General features: G+C 50.1%; 1 protein-coding gene, 1 non-coding gene and 1 pseudogene across 2 annotated transcripts; 2 read left to right on the forward strand and 1 right to left on the reverse strand.

Moving 5' to 3' along the window:
- Positions 1-12622, forward strand: LOC113876485 (cytochrome P450 2F3-like). The gene is given in 11 exon segments (XM_027515755.1): positions 1-172; positions 1626-1817; positions 1908-2070; positions 4181-4330; positions 7087-7179; positions 7182-7243; positions 7534-7710; positions 8094-8235; positions 9000-9187; positions 9716-9857; positions 11010-12622. Coding segments are annotated over 10 exon segments (1470 nt in total). The 5' UTR covers positions 1-172; positions 1626-1646; the 3' UTR covers positions 11192-12622.
- TRNAC-GCA lies at positions 1085-1156 on the forward strand. The gene has a single exon. It is a non-coding gene; the product is annotated as a tRNA-Cys (tRNA).
- A 57-nt stretch (positions 12623-12679) lies between the features above and the next one.
- Positions 12680-13440, reverse strand: LOC113876486 (annotated as a pseudogene).
- Between the last annotated feature and the right edge of the window lie 5761 nt (positions 13441-19201).

A 19201-nucleotide genomic window follows, 5' to 3' on the forward strand; every position in this document is an offset into this window, starting at 1 on the left:
AGGGATTAAGTCACTCACCAGATGAACTAGGGAAAAGAGTGGTAAGCAGGGGTGGACGGAGATGATTTAAGGGCAGCTCCCACCCCTCAGTTCCGAGCTCCTGGGCGCACACCTGGAGCAGCCGCTGCCAGCCGGATTGGTCCCTCCAGCACACCCCTCAGCAGCTCAGCAGGTAGAGGGCTGGTCACAGAAGAGGGGTGACTCTCAAGAGAGAGGGTCACTGGCTCCATCTCCCTGTCCTGAGACTGGCCGGGGTCTGCCTTGTCAGCTCCTCTGAGGGGTCTCTGGGTCTATCTCTCAGGGGCTGTCTCTGGGACCCTGTTCTTGAATTTACCAAAGCGTTTCAGAGTTCCGAGCCAGGGCTTGGCACTGGCTTGGCGTCTTTGTGACGCACTTTACCCAGCCAGGTGGCATCTCTTTCTGCAATGTGACTCCTGGGTTCAGGACACCTTTCGGTCTGTTTCTGCTTATGCCCTCCCGCTGTCTCTGCCTGTCTCCGTCGAATGTCCCCTGCCCGTCTCTCTGTCTGTCCGTCTGAGTGTCTGTCTCTCTCCCTCCATGTCTCTCTGTGTCTGTCACTCTCTTCTCCACTGGCCTCTGGGCTTGCCTCTGCCTCCTCTCTCCATCTGCTCGTCACCCTCTTCCTCCTATCTGTCAGTGTCCATCTCTATGTCTCTCCGTCAGGGTATATCTCTGTCTCCCCCCATCTCTCGTCTCTTTCTCTAGCTCTGTGTCTTCTCTAGTTCGATCTCCCTTCTCTAGTCTCTCTCTGTCTGCCTCTCTTTCTGTGACTTCTCTCTGTCTGGCTATTTCTCTGTCTTGATTTGTCTGTCTCAGTTCCTGTGTGTCTCTCTCTCTCTATATCCCTATGTGAAAGATGATAGATGAAAATTGATAGCTGGTAGGCAGATAGTTAAATAGATAGACATCGATAGATAACAGACTGAAGACAGACAACAGACAGACAGATAATAGATTGTAGTTGTTGTTCAGACGTGTCTGACTCCTGAATAGATAAACAGATAACTAGATACATAGAAGGTAGACATGCACAGATATCCAGATAGCTCACTCTGTTTTTTGTTCCCCGGTGGCTCAGATGGTAAAGCGTCTGCCTGCAATGCAGGAGACCCAGGTTCGATCCCTGGGTGGGGAAGATCTCCTGGAGAAGGAAATGGCAACCCACTCCAGTACTCTTGCCTGGAGAATCCCATGGACGGAGGAGCCTGGTAGGCTACAGTCCATGGGGTCGCAAAGAGTCGGGCACACTGAGCGACTTCACTTTCACTTTCACTTATCTCTGCATGTAACTCTGTCTCTTTTAGTCTCTGTCTCTCTGTCTCTATCTCTCTTCTGTCCCCCTCCATCGGTCTTGATTTCTGTCTCTCTGTATTTTGATTACCTCATGCCCTTTTTTCTCTCTCTCCCTCCCTTCCCCTCTCCTTCCATCTCTTCTCCCATCCCCTGGCCTTTTCCAGTGTCTCCCTCTCTCTACTTCCTTTTTCCTCTCCATCTGCTCCCATTTCTGGGGGCTGGGGGAGGCAAGTCTCCAGAGGGAGATGAGGAGTGAAAGGCTCTCACTCCCTCCCCAGCGCTGCCTTCTCCCTGCCCAACTCCCAACCCAGGTGCCTGCAACTGCCTGCACCATGGACAGCATAAGTACAGCCATCTTGCTCCTGATCCTGGCTCTTGTCTGTCTACTCCTGACCACCAGCTCAAAGGGCAAGGGCCGGCTGCCCCCAGGCCCCAGGGCCCTCCCATTCCTAGGAAATTTGCTGCAGCTTCGCTCCCAAGATATGCTGACCTCCCTCACCAAGGTCAAAAGACTAGGCTTGGCTGAAGGGAGGGCTAAGGGAGAGGGGTCCCTGGCCCCAGAGCCCCCTGTGACCTCTGCTTCTTACCCTCAGCTGAGCAAGGAATTCGGCGCAGTGTACACGGTGTACCTGGGGCCCAGACGGGTGGTGGTCCTCAGCGGGTACCAAGCCGTGAAGGAGGCTCTGGTGGACCAGGCGGAGGAGTTCGGTGGCCGCGGCGACTACCCTGTCTTCTTCAACTTCACCAAGGGCAACGGTGAGCCTGCTCCCACCTCCTCCACTCCCCACCCATTCCACACGGAGGGAGGGAATAGGGCAGAAGAATGGCCTCCCAATTTTGGTGACACTCAGGACTTCTGATCTCACTGATGACCCCAGGTGGAGTGGAGCCAAGTAGGGTGAAGTCTGTCCCACCTTCACCACCCCCAAACCCCACCACCACCTTTTTTTCTTCTTCTTCTTCTTCCTCTGGCTGTGCCATGCGGCATGTGGGATCTCAGTTCCCTGACCAAGGATGGAACTCATACTCCCTGTGTTTGAAGCAGAGTCTTAACCACTGGACTTCCAGGGAAATCCCTCCTTCAGCCATCTTGAATTGTACTTCTACACCCATTCCCATCTCCACCCAACTCCAACCCAATCCAACGCCGACTCTCATTGCAGTGCTTCTCTCTACCCTAACCACATCATCAAATTTCCATCTCAGTCAAGTGGCTTAATTATCTTGCCCCAGTCTGTATTGTCCACTTCTCCCCGATCCCCACCAACCCTGTTTCCATGTTCCCATTTCAATCTCAACTCCATCTCTCTCTCAACACTGACTATACCTCACTGCAGCCTCCATTCCCACTACAAACCTCTCCCAATCTCCATAGTAAAATCTAGTATTAACCCATCCTGATCCTTTAGTCAAACTCAATTCCATTATCATTTTCCTCCCCAGCCCCATTTTCTATCTCAGTCACCTACTGAAGTTTGCAGTCCCTAGGTCTCACTTTTGACCTATATCCCTCTACTGTCGCCAAAACCAATACTACCACATATCGACCCAACCCCCAAGCTCAATCTCAACCCCAATCCACCAATCACTCTCATTCTACCCAGTTCCATCCCCACGCTAATCTCAGACCCAACTTCTCATCTACCCCGTTATCTCCCCTCATCCCCACTTTCGTCCCCAACCCAACTCACACCCAGCTTCATCCCCATCCACCCAGCAACTCACATCACTCACTCCAAACCTCTCCTAGTTCAGTATCTTGTCCTCTGTAGGTCTGGAAGTCACCTAGTCTTGTGGAATTTTTGTAACATAAGTCTCTTACTCAAAGGAAGCTGTGTGGCACGGCCCAATATATGAGAAGGAAAGAACAAAAAGAAAAGGAAGGAAAGAGGAAAAGAGGGAAGGGGAGGTAGGTGGGAAGGAAAGAAGAAAGTTGCTCTAAATGAAAAGGGGGTCCTGGAGACCTATCTCCTAGACTATTCGTCTCCCCCTAAAGAATCACTACAGCTCCCCCTTGCCCTTACACTAGATGGGTCCCAGCTGCCCCAGGATCTGAAGTTGGAAAGTTCTAATTTTTTTTAAAAGAAAAGAAAGAGAAAAAAAGAACACCTATTGGATACTGAGTACACTTGCTACCTTCATGTCTCCTGGTGTGATCTTATGACCTCACCTGTCCAGATGCAAGGAGGTAGAGAAATGCCCGCTACTTTTACACAGAAAACATCTGGATATATATACATCATCTGTTACCAGAAATAGCCAGCATCTAATTATTCAGTACATAGGGTAACAGCAGGGTTCTTCCGCCTAGCCTGCACCTTTGGGCCCTCCCCTCTCCACCCTCAGTCTATTATCATGAGAAGGCTGCTACAAGAGGTCGATGAGATGATGCACACAATGAAGGCAAAACATGATACTTTCTTCCTCTTTAGCATCCAGTTCCCTGAGGACTGGAGGACTAGAGGACTCAGAGATGAACACATGTGAGACCGCATATCCTATTGCAGCTCCTATTGTGCTCCTAGGAGTACAGTGATGGCCAAGACAGGCCCCCACCCAGCTTTCACAGTTCAATGAAGAGGGCAGGTTCCTTGTCAGACAGTGACAGCCCAGAGTCGTCAGGTCTGTGGTAGCAGAAACAGAGACAGGGTAAGCATGACTGTGGGGAGAAAAGCCCAAGGCCCTATGGAAGCTCAAAGGAGGTACCTGACCCAGGCCAGAGGGTCTGAAAGGACTTACTGGCAGGGCTGGGGAGAGATTCCAAACTCGGGGTCTTTCTCTTATCAAACATCGGGAAAGGGGATTCAGTTGACAGCGATCTTGGGAATAGGTCATTGGTGGAGCTGGCCCCTTCCCTTCTACCCAGGCATTGCCTTCTCCAATGGAGACCGGTGGAAAGTCCTTAGAAAGTATTCTGTTCAAATTCTGCGCAACTTCGGCATGGGGAAGAGGACCATTGAGGAGCGGATCCTGGAAGAAGGACACTTCCTGCTGGAGGAGCTTCGGAAAACCCAAGGTCCATTTCCCCACATGCAGCCCATACCCCTCATTCACCTCCAGCCTACTTAGGGAGTCAGGGCAGCCCCATACAATAGCATGGGTGTGAACTCAGAACTCCTAGAGGCTTCTCACTTGACCGGTGATAAGATAGGCGCCCCCTGGAGGTGGATCCGTTTGTGACACTGTGTTTCCTTGAGGTAGGGTGACAGTGGGCGTCCCAGGTGGCGCTAGCAGTAAAGAACCTGCCTACCAATGCAGAGATGCGGTTTCGATCCCTGGGGTGGGAAGATCCCCTGGAGAAGATCCCCTGGCCACCCACTCCAGTAGTCTTGCCTGGAGAATCCCATGGACAGCGGAGCCTGGCAGGTTATGGTCTATAGGGTCGCAGAATTGGACACAACTGAAGCAACTCAGCATGCATGCACAGGGTGGCAGAATATGTCCTGGCCCCTTTGTTGTGCTGTCTCTGTGTGTTATTTGGAGCGCTGCTCCTGTCATTGGAAATGGCAACCCACTCCAGTGTTCTTGCCTGGAGAATCCCAGGGACGGGGGAGCCTGGTGGGCTGCCATCTATCGGGTCGCACAGAGTCGGACACAACTGAAGCAATTTAGCAGCAGCAGCAGCCTGTCATCGTGGCGGGTAATATGCTGCTGCTGCTGCTCTTGAAAACTCACCATGTGTGGGGGCCTGTGCTAAGCACATTTTCAGGCACAAGCCCCTTAAGCCTTGGAACAATCCATCTTGCAGATGAGGAGACTGAGGCACAGAGAGATTGAGCAACCACCTTGAAATGATAAAGCTAGAAAGTAGAAGAGCCAAGATTTAAACCAAAGTCTTAGATACCAAAGTCCTCATGCCAGACATTAATACCCATTTATCCAGTGCTTACAGATTCCAGGCACTATGGTAAACTCTTTGCATGTGTTGACAAGTTGCACCCTCCCAGAAAACCTAGGGAGTTATTACAAGTGATGAAGCTGAGGCCTAGAAAGGTTAGTCATGTGCCTGAGAAGTGCCAGAGATGGGATATAAACCCAGGTCAAAGCTGTCAACCATGAAAAAAAGTTAATAATCAACATTTAAAGTGATGCCTACCATATGCCAGCACTGTTCCAAAACTCTGTATATCACCTTGAAAAATCACCCAGGGACATCCCTGGTGGTCCAGTGGTTCAGACTCCATACCTCCACTTCAGGGGGTGCAGTTTCCAGCCCTCGTTCAGGAACTAAGTCCTGGCATGCTGCACAGCATGGCCAAAGTAAATTTAAAATTTTTCAGTTCTCCTTTAGAAAAGAGAAATCACCCAAACCTCAAAATTAGTACTATCATGAACCCCATTTTACAGAAGAAATTGAGGCAGAGAAAGGTAAATGGCCCTCTACCCTGATCTCCAAATCTTGCTGACTCTGGGGGGAGAAGTGGCAGGTAATACCTCATGGATTAAATGACATGATGTAAGTAAAAGAATAATAACTGCCTGAATTATTTTCTTGTTGCTACTGCAACAAACTGCCACAAATTTAATGTCTTAAAACAATACAAAGTTATTCTCCTCCAGTTCTGGGGGTCCAAAGTTTAAACTGGGTCAGCAGAGCTGGCTTCTTCTGGAGGTTCTAAAGGACAATCCAATTCCTCACCTTTTTTTAGCCTCTCGGCTGCCTGCATTCTTCAGCTTGTAGCCCCTTCCTTCATCTTCAAATCCAGCAGCATAGCATCCGCCAATGTCTCTTCCTCTCTCTCCCCCTCTTTGCATCACCACATCACTTTTGGGGGGTTTGTGAGTTAGCCACACTGTGCAGCTTGATCTTAGTTCCCAACCAGGAATTGAACCTGAGCCCTTGGCAGTAGAAGCACAAAGAACCAACCACTGGACCACCAGGGAATTCCCATCACATCATCTTTTCTACTCAGATCCTTTGCTTTCTTATAAGGACCCATGTGATTACATTAAACCCACCTAGATAATCCAGAATAATCTCCCATCCCAAGATCCTTAACTTAATCACATATGCACAGGCTTTTGGAATTGGGACATGGACATCTTGGTGGGGGGGGGTGGGGGGGTGGGAGCATGGCGGGGGGCATTACTCAGTCTACCATACCACCTTTCTTTGGCTCATGATGGCATGATGGCCCTTAACTAAGCATTCCCAGCCACACATTCACTGACTCTTTATAAGAGCCCCATGAGAAGACTATCATCAAGCCCATTTTATAGACGGGAAAACTGAGGCTCAGAGAAGGGAATTTGGTTCCCATAGGTCACATGTAGACTAAGAGGCCAAGCCAAAATCCAGACCATGTCTAGTTAACTCTAGATTCAGTTTTCTGGGCTGTGCTATTGTGTAATGGCCAATGTGGGAATGCCCTGTATTGGTATTGCTTTCTGTGATCCGTTGGGTCATCAGATCATTGGATGTCAGGGGTTGTGTTGTGTGTCATTGCTGAGTGAGGTTGTAGTGTTGTCAGGCACTGGGTGTAAAGTTGTATTGTGTATGCTGTGTATTGTGTCACCAAGAATACCCTGTGCAGCTGTTTAGTATACTGTCGATGTGGTGTAGGGTAATGTGCGTTCTGTGCTGTCTGTTGTGTTGCCAGATATTTTGTGGGCGCTGTTGTGCTGTGTTAGGTGGCCTGGAGCAGGCATTCAGTGCTGTGAGTCACACTGATACGGTTGGGTTGGATGTCGTGCGGTTGCTGCCTGGGGCCTGGTTTGTCGTACACTGTGTCTCGAGCCACGCCCCTTGACCCATTTGCCCTTCACTTTCAGGCAAGCCCTTCGACCCCACGTTTGTGGTGAGCCGCTCCGTGTCCAACATTATCTGCTCTGTTATCTTCGGTTCCCGCTTCGACTACGACGACGACCATTATCCATTATCCACCTCATCAATGAAAACTTCCAAATCATGAGCAGCCCCTGGGGAGAGGTCAGGAGACCGAATTCCATGGGCGAGAGGGTTGGGGGGTCCCGCCAGTTCAGGGCTATCCGGGAAGAAGTGGGTAGGGAAGGAATTGCTATTGGCCCCGCCCTCTCCGTCTGACCCCGCCCCCCGAGGTATGCGGCGGCCCCGCCCACTCTGCAGGGGCTCTGCTGACACACAGGCCCCGCCCCACCCTAGACACACACACACACACACACACACACCCCCCCCCTTCACCTTACCGTCTCTGCTGCCGCCTGCTCCTCCCAACCCCTCCAACTCTGCTCCATCCTTAGATGTACAATATCTTTCCGAACCTCCTGGACTGGGTGCCCGGGCCACACCGACGCCTTTTTAAGAACTACGGACGCATAAAGGACATCATCGCCCGCAGCGTCCGTGAACACCAGGCTTCCCTTGACCCAAACTCTCCCCGAGACTTCATTGATTGCTTCCTTACCAAGATGGCACAGGTAAGTAAGCCCTACCTGGAAGTCCCATCTCTGATCTGACCTTCCATCCTGCTTCGAACCAACAAGGATCTCGAGATGAGCGTGTTTGGGTCTGAACTCCCCACATCCAGGAAGTGAAGGTGGATCACCTGGCTCTTCTGGGGCCACTCAGGGCCTCCGACAATTAACAGGCTCATTAAGAAATCCTTCAGGGTTTGTTTATTTGATCGGCCGCTTGGCTGAGATTTTCCCTACCCTGCCCTCCGCGCTCCCCAGATCCCCTAAGGAAAGGAAATTGAACGGAGGAGGCGCTGAACTGGCACCCAGTAGCAGCTGTGCAGAGTCTCGGCGCCCAAAGATCTCCCTCCGCCTTGGCTCACATCCCCGGCCCTTAACCCCTGCAGGAAAAGCAGGACCCGCTGAGCCACTTCTTCATGGATACTCTGCTGATGACCACACACAATCTGCTCTTCGGCGGCACTGAGACCGTGGGTACCACGCTGCGCCACGCCTTCCGACTGCTCATGAAGTATCCAGAAGTGCAAGGTGCGAGCGCCGGGAGCCCCGCCCACAGACCTTGAGCGCCCGCCCAGTGTGCCTGGTAGCGAGAGCCGCCACCTCACGCCTGGGTCCCACAGCCGAACCCGCAAGCCCACTGGAGGCTGACCCCACTCACGTGGCTCCCTCGATCCACATATTCTGCCCGGACGGAGACCCGTCCGCAAGGCCTTGCTTTGGGACTCATCTCTGACCCTGCACACAAAACTTGCACAGACGCCCAGAGCCCAGGCCTGCCCAAGAATCCCTCCCCTCCCACCTCACGGCCTGCGACCCCGCCTCCCCAAACTCTGCTTCTGGGTCTTCCCCTTAACCTTCCTGGCCGCCTGGACGCTGTGCGGAGACCGACTGGATCTTTGCCGCCCACCCCACCCCTGATTTCTCAGCTGTCCTGCACACCCTGCTCTCTCCATCCATCCTCCAGCAGCCCTAGTCCTCGAAGCCCCGCCGGCAATCCCATGTGGGACCTGGACTCCAAGCAGCCCTGTCACCCTGTCCGCACAACCTCACCCCTGGAAGCCCAGGCGGGACGAAACTTTCGCCCTCACTGCATCTCTGAACCCAGCCCCTCCCTCTGAACCTCCATCTAACCTTCGCATGCACCCCTGCAGCGTCCCCCGACCCCCGACCCCGACCTCGACTGGAAAGCACTGAGTGGCTGGACTGCTTCCACACGCATGCACACACCTCTTCTCTGCACAGTCGAGTCTGCTGATCCCCTCAACAACCGCTCTCCCCTCCCCCCACCCCAGTTCGAGTCCAGGAGGAAATCGACCGCGTGGTGGGACACGAGCGGCTGCCGACGGTGGAGGACCGAGCGGCGATGCCTTACACAGACGCGGTGATCCACGAAGTGCAGCGCTTCGCAGACGTCATCCCCATGAGCTTACCGCACCGTGTCACTCGGGACACGAACTTTCGAGGCTTCACGATACCCAGGGTGCAGTGGTCACCTGGCAAAGCATACCTAAAACCTTAGGAAGAGGCATTCCACACTCTTGATATGGGCATCCAGGGTTCTAGCAAGGAAGACCCAGGCCCTAGCAACAGACATCTGAGGCCCTTAAATCCAGAACCTCAGCCGCTTCCCAAGACCTCATTCTATACCATACTGGACTAGACCCTGTCCTGAACACCAGGCCCCTTCCCTGTGACCCCTAGGACCCCTCTCTGAAATCCCCAAGGTCTGAGAATTCATACTGGGGACCCCCTGTACCTAAACACTGTTCTGGGAGACCTTACTCCCTCCCCAAGAACCCCAGATTTGTTTCTACAAGGAGGGTATCCGACATCCCTACCTTAGACCCCAACAGAAACATTTTCAGCACCCGTCACTGGGAACCCTAGACACCCATACCCATTTCCTGGACTCCTGATGTAGACCCAGGCTCTGTAGAGTGGAAATCCTCTACTGGGAACCTCCCAGCCCTTTTAACCGGCCACTGATTCTGCCTCCCCACCCACGCAGGGCACAGATGTCATCACCCTCCTTAATACAGTTCACTATGACCCCAGCCAATTTCTGAAGCCCAAGGAATTCAACCCTGAACATTTTCTGGATGCCAATATGTCCTTCAAGAAGAGCCCTGCCTTCATGCCTTTCTCAGCAGGTGAGAGTGGTGGAGGGCAACGGTCAGTCTTTCTGGCCCAATATTCCACCTACATTCCCCAAGCCTAATTCAACTCTCCAAACCCTTTCACTTCTTCATCCCACCCAATCCTCAGCTTTAGATGTGCAGATGTCCTTTCTCCTTCTCAACTCTTCCCCTACAGGCTGATAGCAAATGACAGCCTTGTGGAGGGAGGCAGGGAAACAGGATTGTCATCCAACTTGGACATGGTCATTATCAGGCTCTCCACTGGGTGGTGCAGTTGAAGCGGTTCTGGGTTTTCTTGCCTTTGGTCCTTAAATGGCTGAAAAAAACATCTTTTCCTGCTTAACTCAGTGTTCGAAAAGGTAGTAGGGTGCATAATAATAGGTAACCTACAACATTGCCTACTGTGCGCCAGTGCTACCTCTGAGAACTGTAAGAGTGGTGGCTAAAAGATGCACTTTGCTGCCAGACCCCAGCTTTGTTATATTCTAGTGGCTCGGCCTTGGATATGCTCCTTCCCTTCTCTGTGCTTCGGGTTTTACATCTATGAAATGGTGATCATAAAAAAGCCCACCTCTGGGAGTTGTTATAAGGATGAAATTAATTGATAGTAGGGCTTAGAGCAGCAAGGGCCCACACATACTAAACTAACATAGCATTATATTCTCACTGTTTCACCTCCATTTACCTTTCACAACAACCTGAAAAAAAGTGAAAACGTTAGTTGCTCAGTGGTTTCCAAGCTCCTCTGTCCGTGGAATTCTCCAGGCAATAATACTGGGGTGGGTAGCCATTCCCTTCTCCAAAGGATCTTCCTGACCCCAGGAATCCAACCTGGATTGCAGGCAGATTCTTCACAGTCTGAGCCATCAGGAAAAGTCCCTCATAGCAACCTAATGAAGCACTATTATCCTCCCCATTTCAGATACCTACCCAGAAACTCTGGCTTGCCCAAGATCACATAACTAGTAATGGTAGTCAGGATTCGAATCCCTGCAAGGTTGCACTTGTAGGAGGTCCACAATATACTTAAACTGTCTGTCCCGGACCTTTAGATAGAGGGGTCTGTGAGTCCCCAGTCATTATTCTCATGCTTTCCTCTGAAAGTGGAGGAGGCCCTTCACCCCGTTTTGTCTCATTGCTCCTCCGCGTCCTTTCTCCCTGCAGGACGCCGGCTGTGCCTGGGCGAGGCGCTGGCGCGCATGGAGCTCTTCCTCTACCTCACCGCCATCCTGCAGAGCTTCTCGCTGCAGCCGCTGGGGGCGCCCGAGGACATCGATCTGACCCCGCTCAGCTCGGGTCTCGGCAATTTGCCCCGGCCTTACCAGCTCTGCGTGCTCGCACGCTGACGCCGCATCCCTTCCAGATTCGTCTGTGAACGATGGGGCCTGTCTGGAGGGGTGCTTCGATCCATCGTCTCGTTCCCCTGCGCCCCATCCCTCTCGCTGTCACACTCGCTTCCTATCACCTTGCGCCAGCTGCATGCCCTTCCCCAACATTCCTGTCTTTACCTTCTGAGCCGCTGAAGCAGAAAAAGCCATGGGGAAGGGAAAGCACGTGCCTTGTTTAATCCACAGAATTCGTTCTACTGCACACCCTTTTGTAGAGAAGGCTTTTTTTTTTTTTTTTAATATCACCTGGTTTATTGAGAAAAGTTCATAATAAAACTTCAACTGCTATTTTTACAACTTACAAAATAATTTGATATATAAAATGAATTGGTTTTCATTATGTAAGTACAAATAGTAAAAAAAAGAATAATAATATTCCATGTGATATATCATATTTGCAAGTCAGAGAAATCCCACATTCCTGAATTCTACTGTTAAGTGTTTTATATCAGATATTCTTAATCTGTTTACCAAAGGAAACCAGGTTTTTAACCATATTTAAGTTTTTGCTTACAGTTGCAATCTATCAGAAGTTGTGTCTACATGATTAGAGCCCCATGAAGCCAAAGATGAAAAATTCAAGCCATGTCTTCTCTTTAGGCTGTTGAATGTTACTTTTGTGATGGGAATGGCCCTCCTAATGCTTTACTGAACAACCTACTACTTAAAGGTCATAATGAATTAGACCAGTCCATTTTTTCATCCAGTCTACTCTGGTCTAGAGCATATAGACACCAAAGAGCACAGAATTACTAGTAGCTTTCTACCACACCCCCACCCTATGAACCACTTTAAAAGAGAAAATTTCATCTTAAGATTTCACTGCTTAAGGAGGCCATACTACTGCAACAGGTTTTGGCCATGAAAGAATACTTTCCTAGATGTCATATTAAGTTAATGGAAAGCTTAGCCCCAAATCAATTATTCATGATATTCATTAGAAATTCTCACAAATGACATGCATTTAGGAACCAATTTTGCTTCTTTGAATAGCCAAAGGCTTGAAAAATATTTTTGTGTGTTTCTTTTAGAATATTTAGTCACTGACAGTTTTTACCAGTATCTTCTTCTTCTCCTCAGTCCTTAATAGACCCAACCCGTTCCATCTGGGAAAAACAGAAACCTAACCAGATTTACTCAAATCTTTGAAACCTTCTCATTTTTACCTTATAAATTATGTGGTTACTTCCATACTCATATTTTTTTACAAATGCAATATCAATGGTATTGCTAGATATAAGGAAGCATTGGCATATTAGTATTGAGTTGGCCAAAAAGTGAATTCAGGTTTTTCCATCAATCTTATGGACAAGCCTGAATGAAACTTTTAGCCAACTTAATAATCAGGTAATTAATTAAAAGAAGTAAGTCTTACTTAACACTACAAAACATTTATAAAAGATGAATATGAAACTATAACACCACTTAAGAAACACTTTCCCCCGATTATTTTAGCATTTTGACCATAGTTTAATGATATGAACATTGTCCCCAAAACAGGTTCAAAGTATTCCGGGGGGAAACAGTTTCTTTCTCTGGAATCTATCTCAGCAGCAGTGATGTTCTTCTGCTCATTCCCCACCTTAGGCAGATGTGTAGAAGTACCTGGGCTTGGCATTGCCCAGCAGGTCATCTTCATAGTTGGGAAGGCAACAGAAGAAGGCACAGCCAATCAGGATAATAGTGGCTGCCCACCCGAAGCCATAGGCCCAGTTATAGATGTAAGTGACAGCAGGGTTGAGGTGAAGGTTAAAGGTCTGAGTGTACTTCACAGGGTAAATTACCAGGGAGATGATCTGGAACACAGCAGCCAGGGCCAGAAGGCCTCTGATTACTCTCAGGAAGGCAAGCATTTGGGGTCCACAGAGGGCAAAGAAGGAGAGGATGAAGCAGATCACCAGGATGATGAAACCGCAGAGCAGCATAGCGGCGGCTGCCCTTCCCCAAGCATATGTCATGAGGCTGTCGCAGACTTCTAGTAAACAATGCCACCACAGCGAGGACGTCTGGCTGTCATCGCTCGACTGCAGCCAGCCGCGGCCGGCCAGCGCGATGATGTCAAAGACGATGGCGCTAAGCAGTAGCAGCGGCAGGATCCACCTGCAGCGCTCGCAGGCCAGGCCGCAGCGCAGCATCTCGACGGCGGCGGCAGGGAGGAGAGCAGCGCGCGAGGCTCGGACACCGGCGGAGAGTGGCCCTCGAGCGCGGGCAGCGCGACAAAAGGGAAGAGGCCTCGAGGAGGCGGCTCTTGGAGGACGCGGCTGGGGGTTGGCAGCGGGGTCGTGGCGCCCGCCCCACCTAGATTCCGGTGACTCCGGAGAAGGCTTTTTGTATCAGTTTCTATTAAATTATCTTTAGAATAGATTCAAACCTACCTTGGCTGAATTAAAGGGAGGAGGACAGTCCTCTAGGATGGACAGAAGTAAGGTCTGGCTGCAGAGAAGGGAGACACCTGGCTTGGATGCGTTCAACCCTCACTCTTAGGGAAGTTTAAAAAAAAAAAAATGGGAGAAAGTGTTTCCTGGAGACAGACTTGGAGGTAAAGGCTGGGAGGGCCTGAGTGAAAACAGAAGTAAAGAAACCAAGGCCAAGAAAAAGACAGCAGCCCAGAAAGTTTCCATAGGTCTGCCAGAGACGCAGGGTGCTGTACAAAGATGGAGATGTAAACAGAGAAAGTGAGAGATATGGAGAAATAAACAGACACGGAGACTGGGAAATCACAAGTACTACCACTTACCTGCTGCTGCTAAGTCACTTCAGTCATGTCCGACTCTGTGCGACCCCATAGACGGCTGCCCACCAGGCTTCCCCGTCCCTGGGATTCTCCAGGGAAAAATACTGGAGTGGGTTGCCATTTCCTTCTCCAATGCATGAAAGTGAAAAGTGAAAGTGAAGTCGCTCAGTCGTGTCTGACTCTTAGCGACCCCATGGACTACAGCCCACCAGGCTCCTCCGCCATGGGATTTTCCAGGCAAGAATACTAGAGTGGGGTGCCATTGCTTTCTCCGACCTAGTGCTTCCTATTCACACACTGGTCCAAATGCCTCATTTAAATCTTCCTATGGGGCAAAGCCAGGTGGCGCTAGTGGTAAAGACCCTGCCTGCTAAGGCAGGAGACAAGAGAGAGGTGGGTTCCATCCCTGAGTGGGGAAGATCCCTTGGAGGCAGGCATGGCAATCCACTCCAGTATTGTTGCCTGGAGAATCCCAAGGACAGAGGAGCCTGGCAGGCTATAGTCCATAGGGTTGCAAAGACTTGGACCCCACTGAAGCAACTTAGCACACATACACATGGTGCAAAGCAATTTTGTTATACATTGTTTTAAATAAGGTAGGCTTTTATTTAGTTTATTATTTTTGGCTGCACTGGGTCTTCGTTGCTGCACACAGGCTTTCTCTAGTTGCAGTGAACAGAGGGAGGGGCTAGTCTAGTTGCTGTGCACAGATTCCTCATTGCAGTGGCTTCTCTTGTTGTGGAGCATGGGCTCTAGGGTGTGCAGTCTTCGGCAGTTATGACACAGGGGCTTAGTTGCCCCTCAGTATGTGGGATCGTCTCAGACTAGGGATCAAACTCATGTTCTGCATTGGCAGGTGGATTCTTAACCACTGGACCACTGGGGAAGTGCTATTATATATTTTTACAGCAAAACTGAGGTTGCTCAGAGAGGTGAAGTGACTTGCCCAAGATTACAGTCAGAAATGAGCAGAGCCGGATGCAGAAAGCAGATCTTCTGGCTCCCACCCTGCTCTTTGAAATCTTATGAGTCAGAGACATAGAGGAAAGTAGAGAGATAACAAGGACTGAGACCTGGGGAGGTAAAGAGAATAGAAGATAGAGACAAAGAAAGAAACAAAACAATGACCACAGAAAGACAGAGAGGAAGGGCAATTAATGGGGAAGTGAGGCACTGGAAGGCTGAAACTCTCCCTCATTTCTCGTCCCTCTCACTGAATTATCTCTTTGTCTTACAGTTCCTCCCTTTGGGGTGGATAGCAGTCCCAGGCATGGGGCCTCCCAACCTGGGACTGGATTTGACAAGCTGACAATCCTGCTGACAGTAGCTTTTCTCAAAAACCAGGCATCTCAAGCTTCACTGAGCTAGAGGCAGACAGAATGAGGCTGGCCCCCCAGCCAGGGGCAGAGGTGACATGGGAGGCCCTTCCCTGAGTGGAGTTTCCCAAGGTCATTCAGAAATGGGGACATGCTTTGCTAAGTCTGGGGCCAGCTAGAGGGAGGCTTATAGGCAGTCCCCACATGGGGTGGTGGCTCCCTAATGCCCATGCTGTTCCCACCCCAAGCCAAGTCTGCCCCAAGGCCCAGGCAGGGATGCAGAGGTGGAGGGGGAAAAGGAGATTCACAGGTCCTAAGAAAGAAAGATGGACAGACGGCAAAGAGAGACACATGGTGAAGAAAAAGAGACAGGAAGAGACAGAGAGATATATAGAGCAAGATCCTGAAAATCAAAGACTGGGAGTGAGAGAGACAGAGGAGGAGAAAGAGAGGAATTGAGAAATGGGGAGAGACAGATGTTCAAAGAGTGGGGTGCCATTGCCTTCTCCAGATGGAAGACAAGGAGATGCTAAAGCCAAGATGGAAATTAAGAGAGGCACAGAGCTGAAGAAAGACAGCGATCTGAGAGGACAAAAAGAGATCTGGAGAGAAACCTCAAGAGATGAAATAGAGACAAGGCAGGAAGAGAGACATTTACAAGGATTCAGCCAAAGACAGAGACTGAGAGAAACAGAGTCTGAATTAGAGAAAAAAAGACACAGAAACAGGGATGAAACAAAGCCATGCCTTCATTCAACAAACATTTACTGGGTGCCCACCGTGTGTTGGGCACTATTTTAGGTGCTGGGGATACAGAAGTGAACAAAACAAAACGCCTGCTCTTGAAAAGAGCTTGAAAGGAACTTTCCTGGTGGTCCAGCGGTTAAGACTTCACCTTCCAATGCAGAGGGTGTGGGTTCAATTCTTGGTCAGGGAGCTAAGATCCCACATATCTCGTGGCCAAAAAACCAAAACATGAAACAGAAGCGGACTTCCCTGGTGGGCCAGCAGTTAAGAATCCACCTGCCAGCACCGGGGACATGGGTTTGATCCCTGGTCCTCGAAGATCCCACGTGCTTCGGAGCAACTAAGCCCATGCATCACAATTACTGAGCCTGTGCTCTCGATTCTTCACACAGCAACTAAAGAAGCGACCGCAAGTAGACAGTAGCCTCTATTCGCCGTAACTAGAGAAAACCTGCGTGCAGTAATGAAGACCCAGTGCAGCACCCCCCGAAAAAAGTTAAATTAAAAAAAACACCCAGAAGCAATAGTGTAACAAATGCAGTAAAAACTTCTTAAAAATAACCTGAGAAAAAGGATCCATGTTGGAGGGTGGAGTCCAGGAGGGCACACTTGCTGCAACCCTGCTGTCTGAAGGGTCAGCACCTCTAAGCAGAGCCCTGCCCCTAAACCTCTGCCATTCACCAGACAGAGAAAGGCTGACAGGTAGGGAGATGTGCTACACAAACATGCAGGGAGATGAGGAAGCAGAGACAGAGGGAGATTAAGGTAAAGACAAACTGAAAGAGGCTCAGGGAGAGAAAAAGACACTGAAAAGAGCACGCCAGAGAGAAAATTTGTTTTCAGACACAAACAGAGGCAGACCCTGAAAGTAAAACAGAGAGAAATGGGAAGACAGAGAAAGAGACGAATAGAGAGAGAACGAGATGAATAGAGAAGCAGAGGGATTGAGAGTGAGAGACACTTCCGAAGGCAAGCCCGGTTCTGGACTCTGCACAGTTCCCCCATCATCACCCTGGGTCTGGGCCCTGTGCCAGGCACCTGGCGGAAGCCTGGGTCCGGCAGGGCAGGGTGGGCGGGAGGGTGGGCCGCATTTCTGAACAGTCTGTTCCAAGTACAGACTCAGCCATATCCCCCACCCCTGGCCCACCCCGGCCTGGGTCTGCCCCACCCCACCGTACCCCAGCCCACACTCCCAGGGCCAGCCAGAGTGAGGGCAAGTTTATCTGCCATCATGGTCTGGCCTCAGGTGGAGGTGCCCACTGAGGGACCTGGGGAACTGGAGACCAGGGGTGTAGCAGCAAGAGTGTAGGACATTTGGGGCATCTGGGAGCCAGAACATTGGGAACAGAGATGGAGGAGTTCAGGACAGGGCCTAAGTATGGAGATTCAGGGGGATCGACTGTGGGAAGGTACCCAGGAGTCATAGGATAGGCATGGAAGTGCCAGGCTGAATGGCACTAGTGAAGTCCTAGTGAGCATCTAGAAGACAGGTACAGCATACAAGGCTCCAGGAGCAATGAGTGTGGAATTGACAAGGGCTCAGGTGTTGAGTCCCTAGGTAACACAGGCATGGAGCGCAGGTGCCGGAGTCCAGCTCCAGCAGCCAGGGAATCAGCCTAAAGCGGTGAGCCGTGTCGGCGGACAATGATGTAGCCTCTGATTTGAGGGATGGGACTACATGTTTAAGCTTCAGGTTTTCTTTTATACTTTGACAAAAGCATTAGGTCAGACATTTGACATTTTTAGTTTTCCCCACCCAGATTTATTGTCTCCAGAAATCACTGTTGCCCTACAAACAGAGTTCCTGCTTCAGCGGAGAATAGGCTTTACTATTATCTACTTCCTCTTATGTGTCTTATACTTAACTTGTGATTACATTGTAACTCATGTTACATTCCTCAGTTTATTTTTTATCTTTCTAAATCCTGTTTGCCCCTAGCAGCTTAAGATCACTATCTCCTAAAAAGGCTTCTAGGTATTCTTAATTACTCCTAAACCCTAAGCTCAGCAAACTTCTTTTGCCATAAATATTTCCCTCACAAACAGGTCTCAGATAACAACCCTTCTCATGGCCTCAAGCTGCAGCCTATGTGCTCATCCTGGAACATTCTTTGTAAAGATCCTTGAACAAATGTTAATGGTTACTTTATAGATTATTTTCTGGGCACAACTGTAGAAAGCTTTGTGGTTTCTCATGCTTCTCTCAAGAACAATAAGCACCTCAACATTTTTTCCAGCCAACCCAACCAAAGAAAGGAAAGAACAAGTCAGAATCACAAGGCCTAACTCCTTCACCCTGGGACTGTGCCTGCGGGATGAGGAGAGGGGGTTGGGGCCATGCCTCCATTTTGTCAGTAATGCCTAATGCGGCTCCCGACACACAGGAGTGCCAGGCTAATGCACACATCACTAGGGGTGTTTTATGAAGTTTATTTAGGAATCAGGGTGTATTCAGGAATCAGAAGTACAAGGTACAGGACTTCCCTGGTAGTCCAGTGATTAAGAATCCGACTACCAATGCAGAGGACACAGGTTCAATCCCTGATACAGGAAGATCCCACATGCCACGGGGAAACTACCTTCAAGCTGCAACTACTAGAGCCTGGGCACCCTAGGGCCTGTGCTCTGCAGCAAGAGAAGCCACTGCAATGAGAAGCCCGCACACTGCAACTAGAGAGTAGCCTCTGCTTGCCACAACTAGAGAAGTCCACTAGTAGCAACAAAGACCCAGTGTGGCCAATTTTTTTTTTTTAAGTATAAGGTCCAACATTCATGGGCCCAGAGGTGTCCAGGGGACTTAGGAATGCACAACTACAGGACAAGTAAGATGGACCCAAAGGTGCTATGGAGGGTGTACCTGTTGCCTTGGTGTGCTGACATGAAAATGCTAGTGCATTAAGACTACTGAGGCATAAGACAGGCTGAGGCAGGCGCACACGTGCACACATGCAAATACACACACACACACACACACACACACACACACGGCCAGGAGAAGCCAAGCACACCAATGACAGGGAAAGAACTGGGTTGACAAATTACAGAATGAGAGGCTGGCAGGTGCCCACTTCTCCCACACTCAGTTTCCACCCTTGCTCCACCCAAGAGCCCAGGAGAATAAAACAGAAGAAATGAGGAGGTGCGGGCATCGAGGGTCAGGGCATGATGATC

This window comes from Bos indicus x Bos taurus, chromosome 18 (assembly GCF_003369695.1).
Source record: "Bos indicus x Bos taurus breed Angus x Brahman F1 hybrid chromosome 18, Bos_hybrid_MaternalHap_v2.0, whole genome shotgun sequence".
Lineage (NCBI taxonomy): Eukaryota > Metazoa > Chordata > Mammalia > Artiodactyla > Bovidae > Bos > Bos indicus x Bos taurus.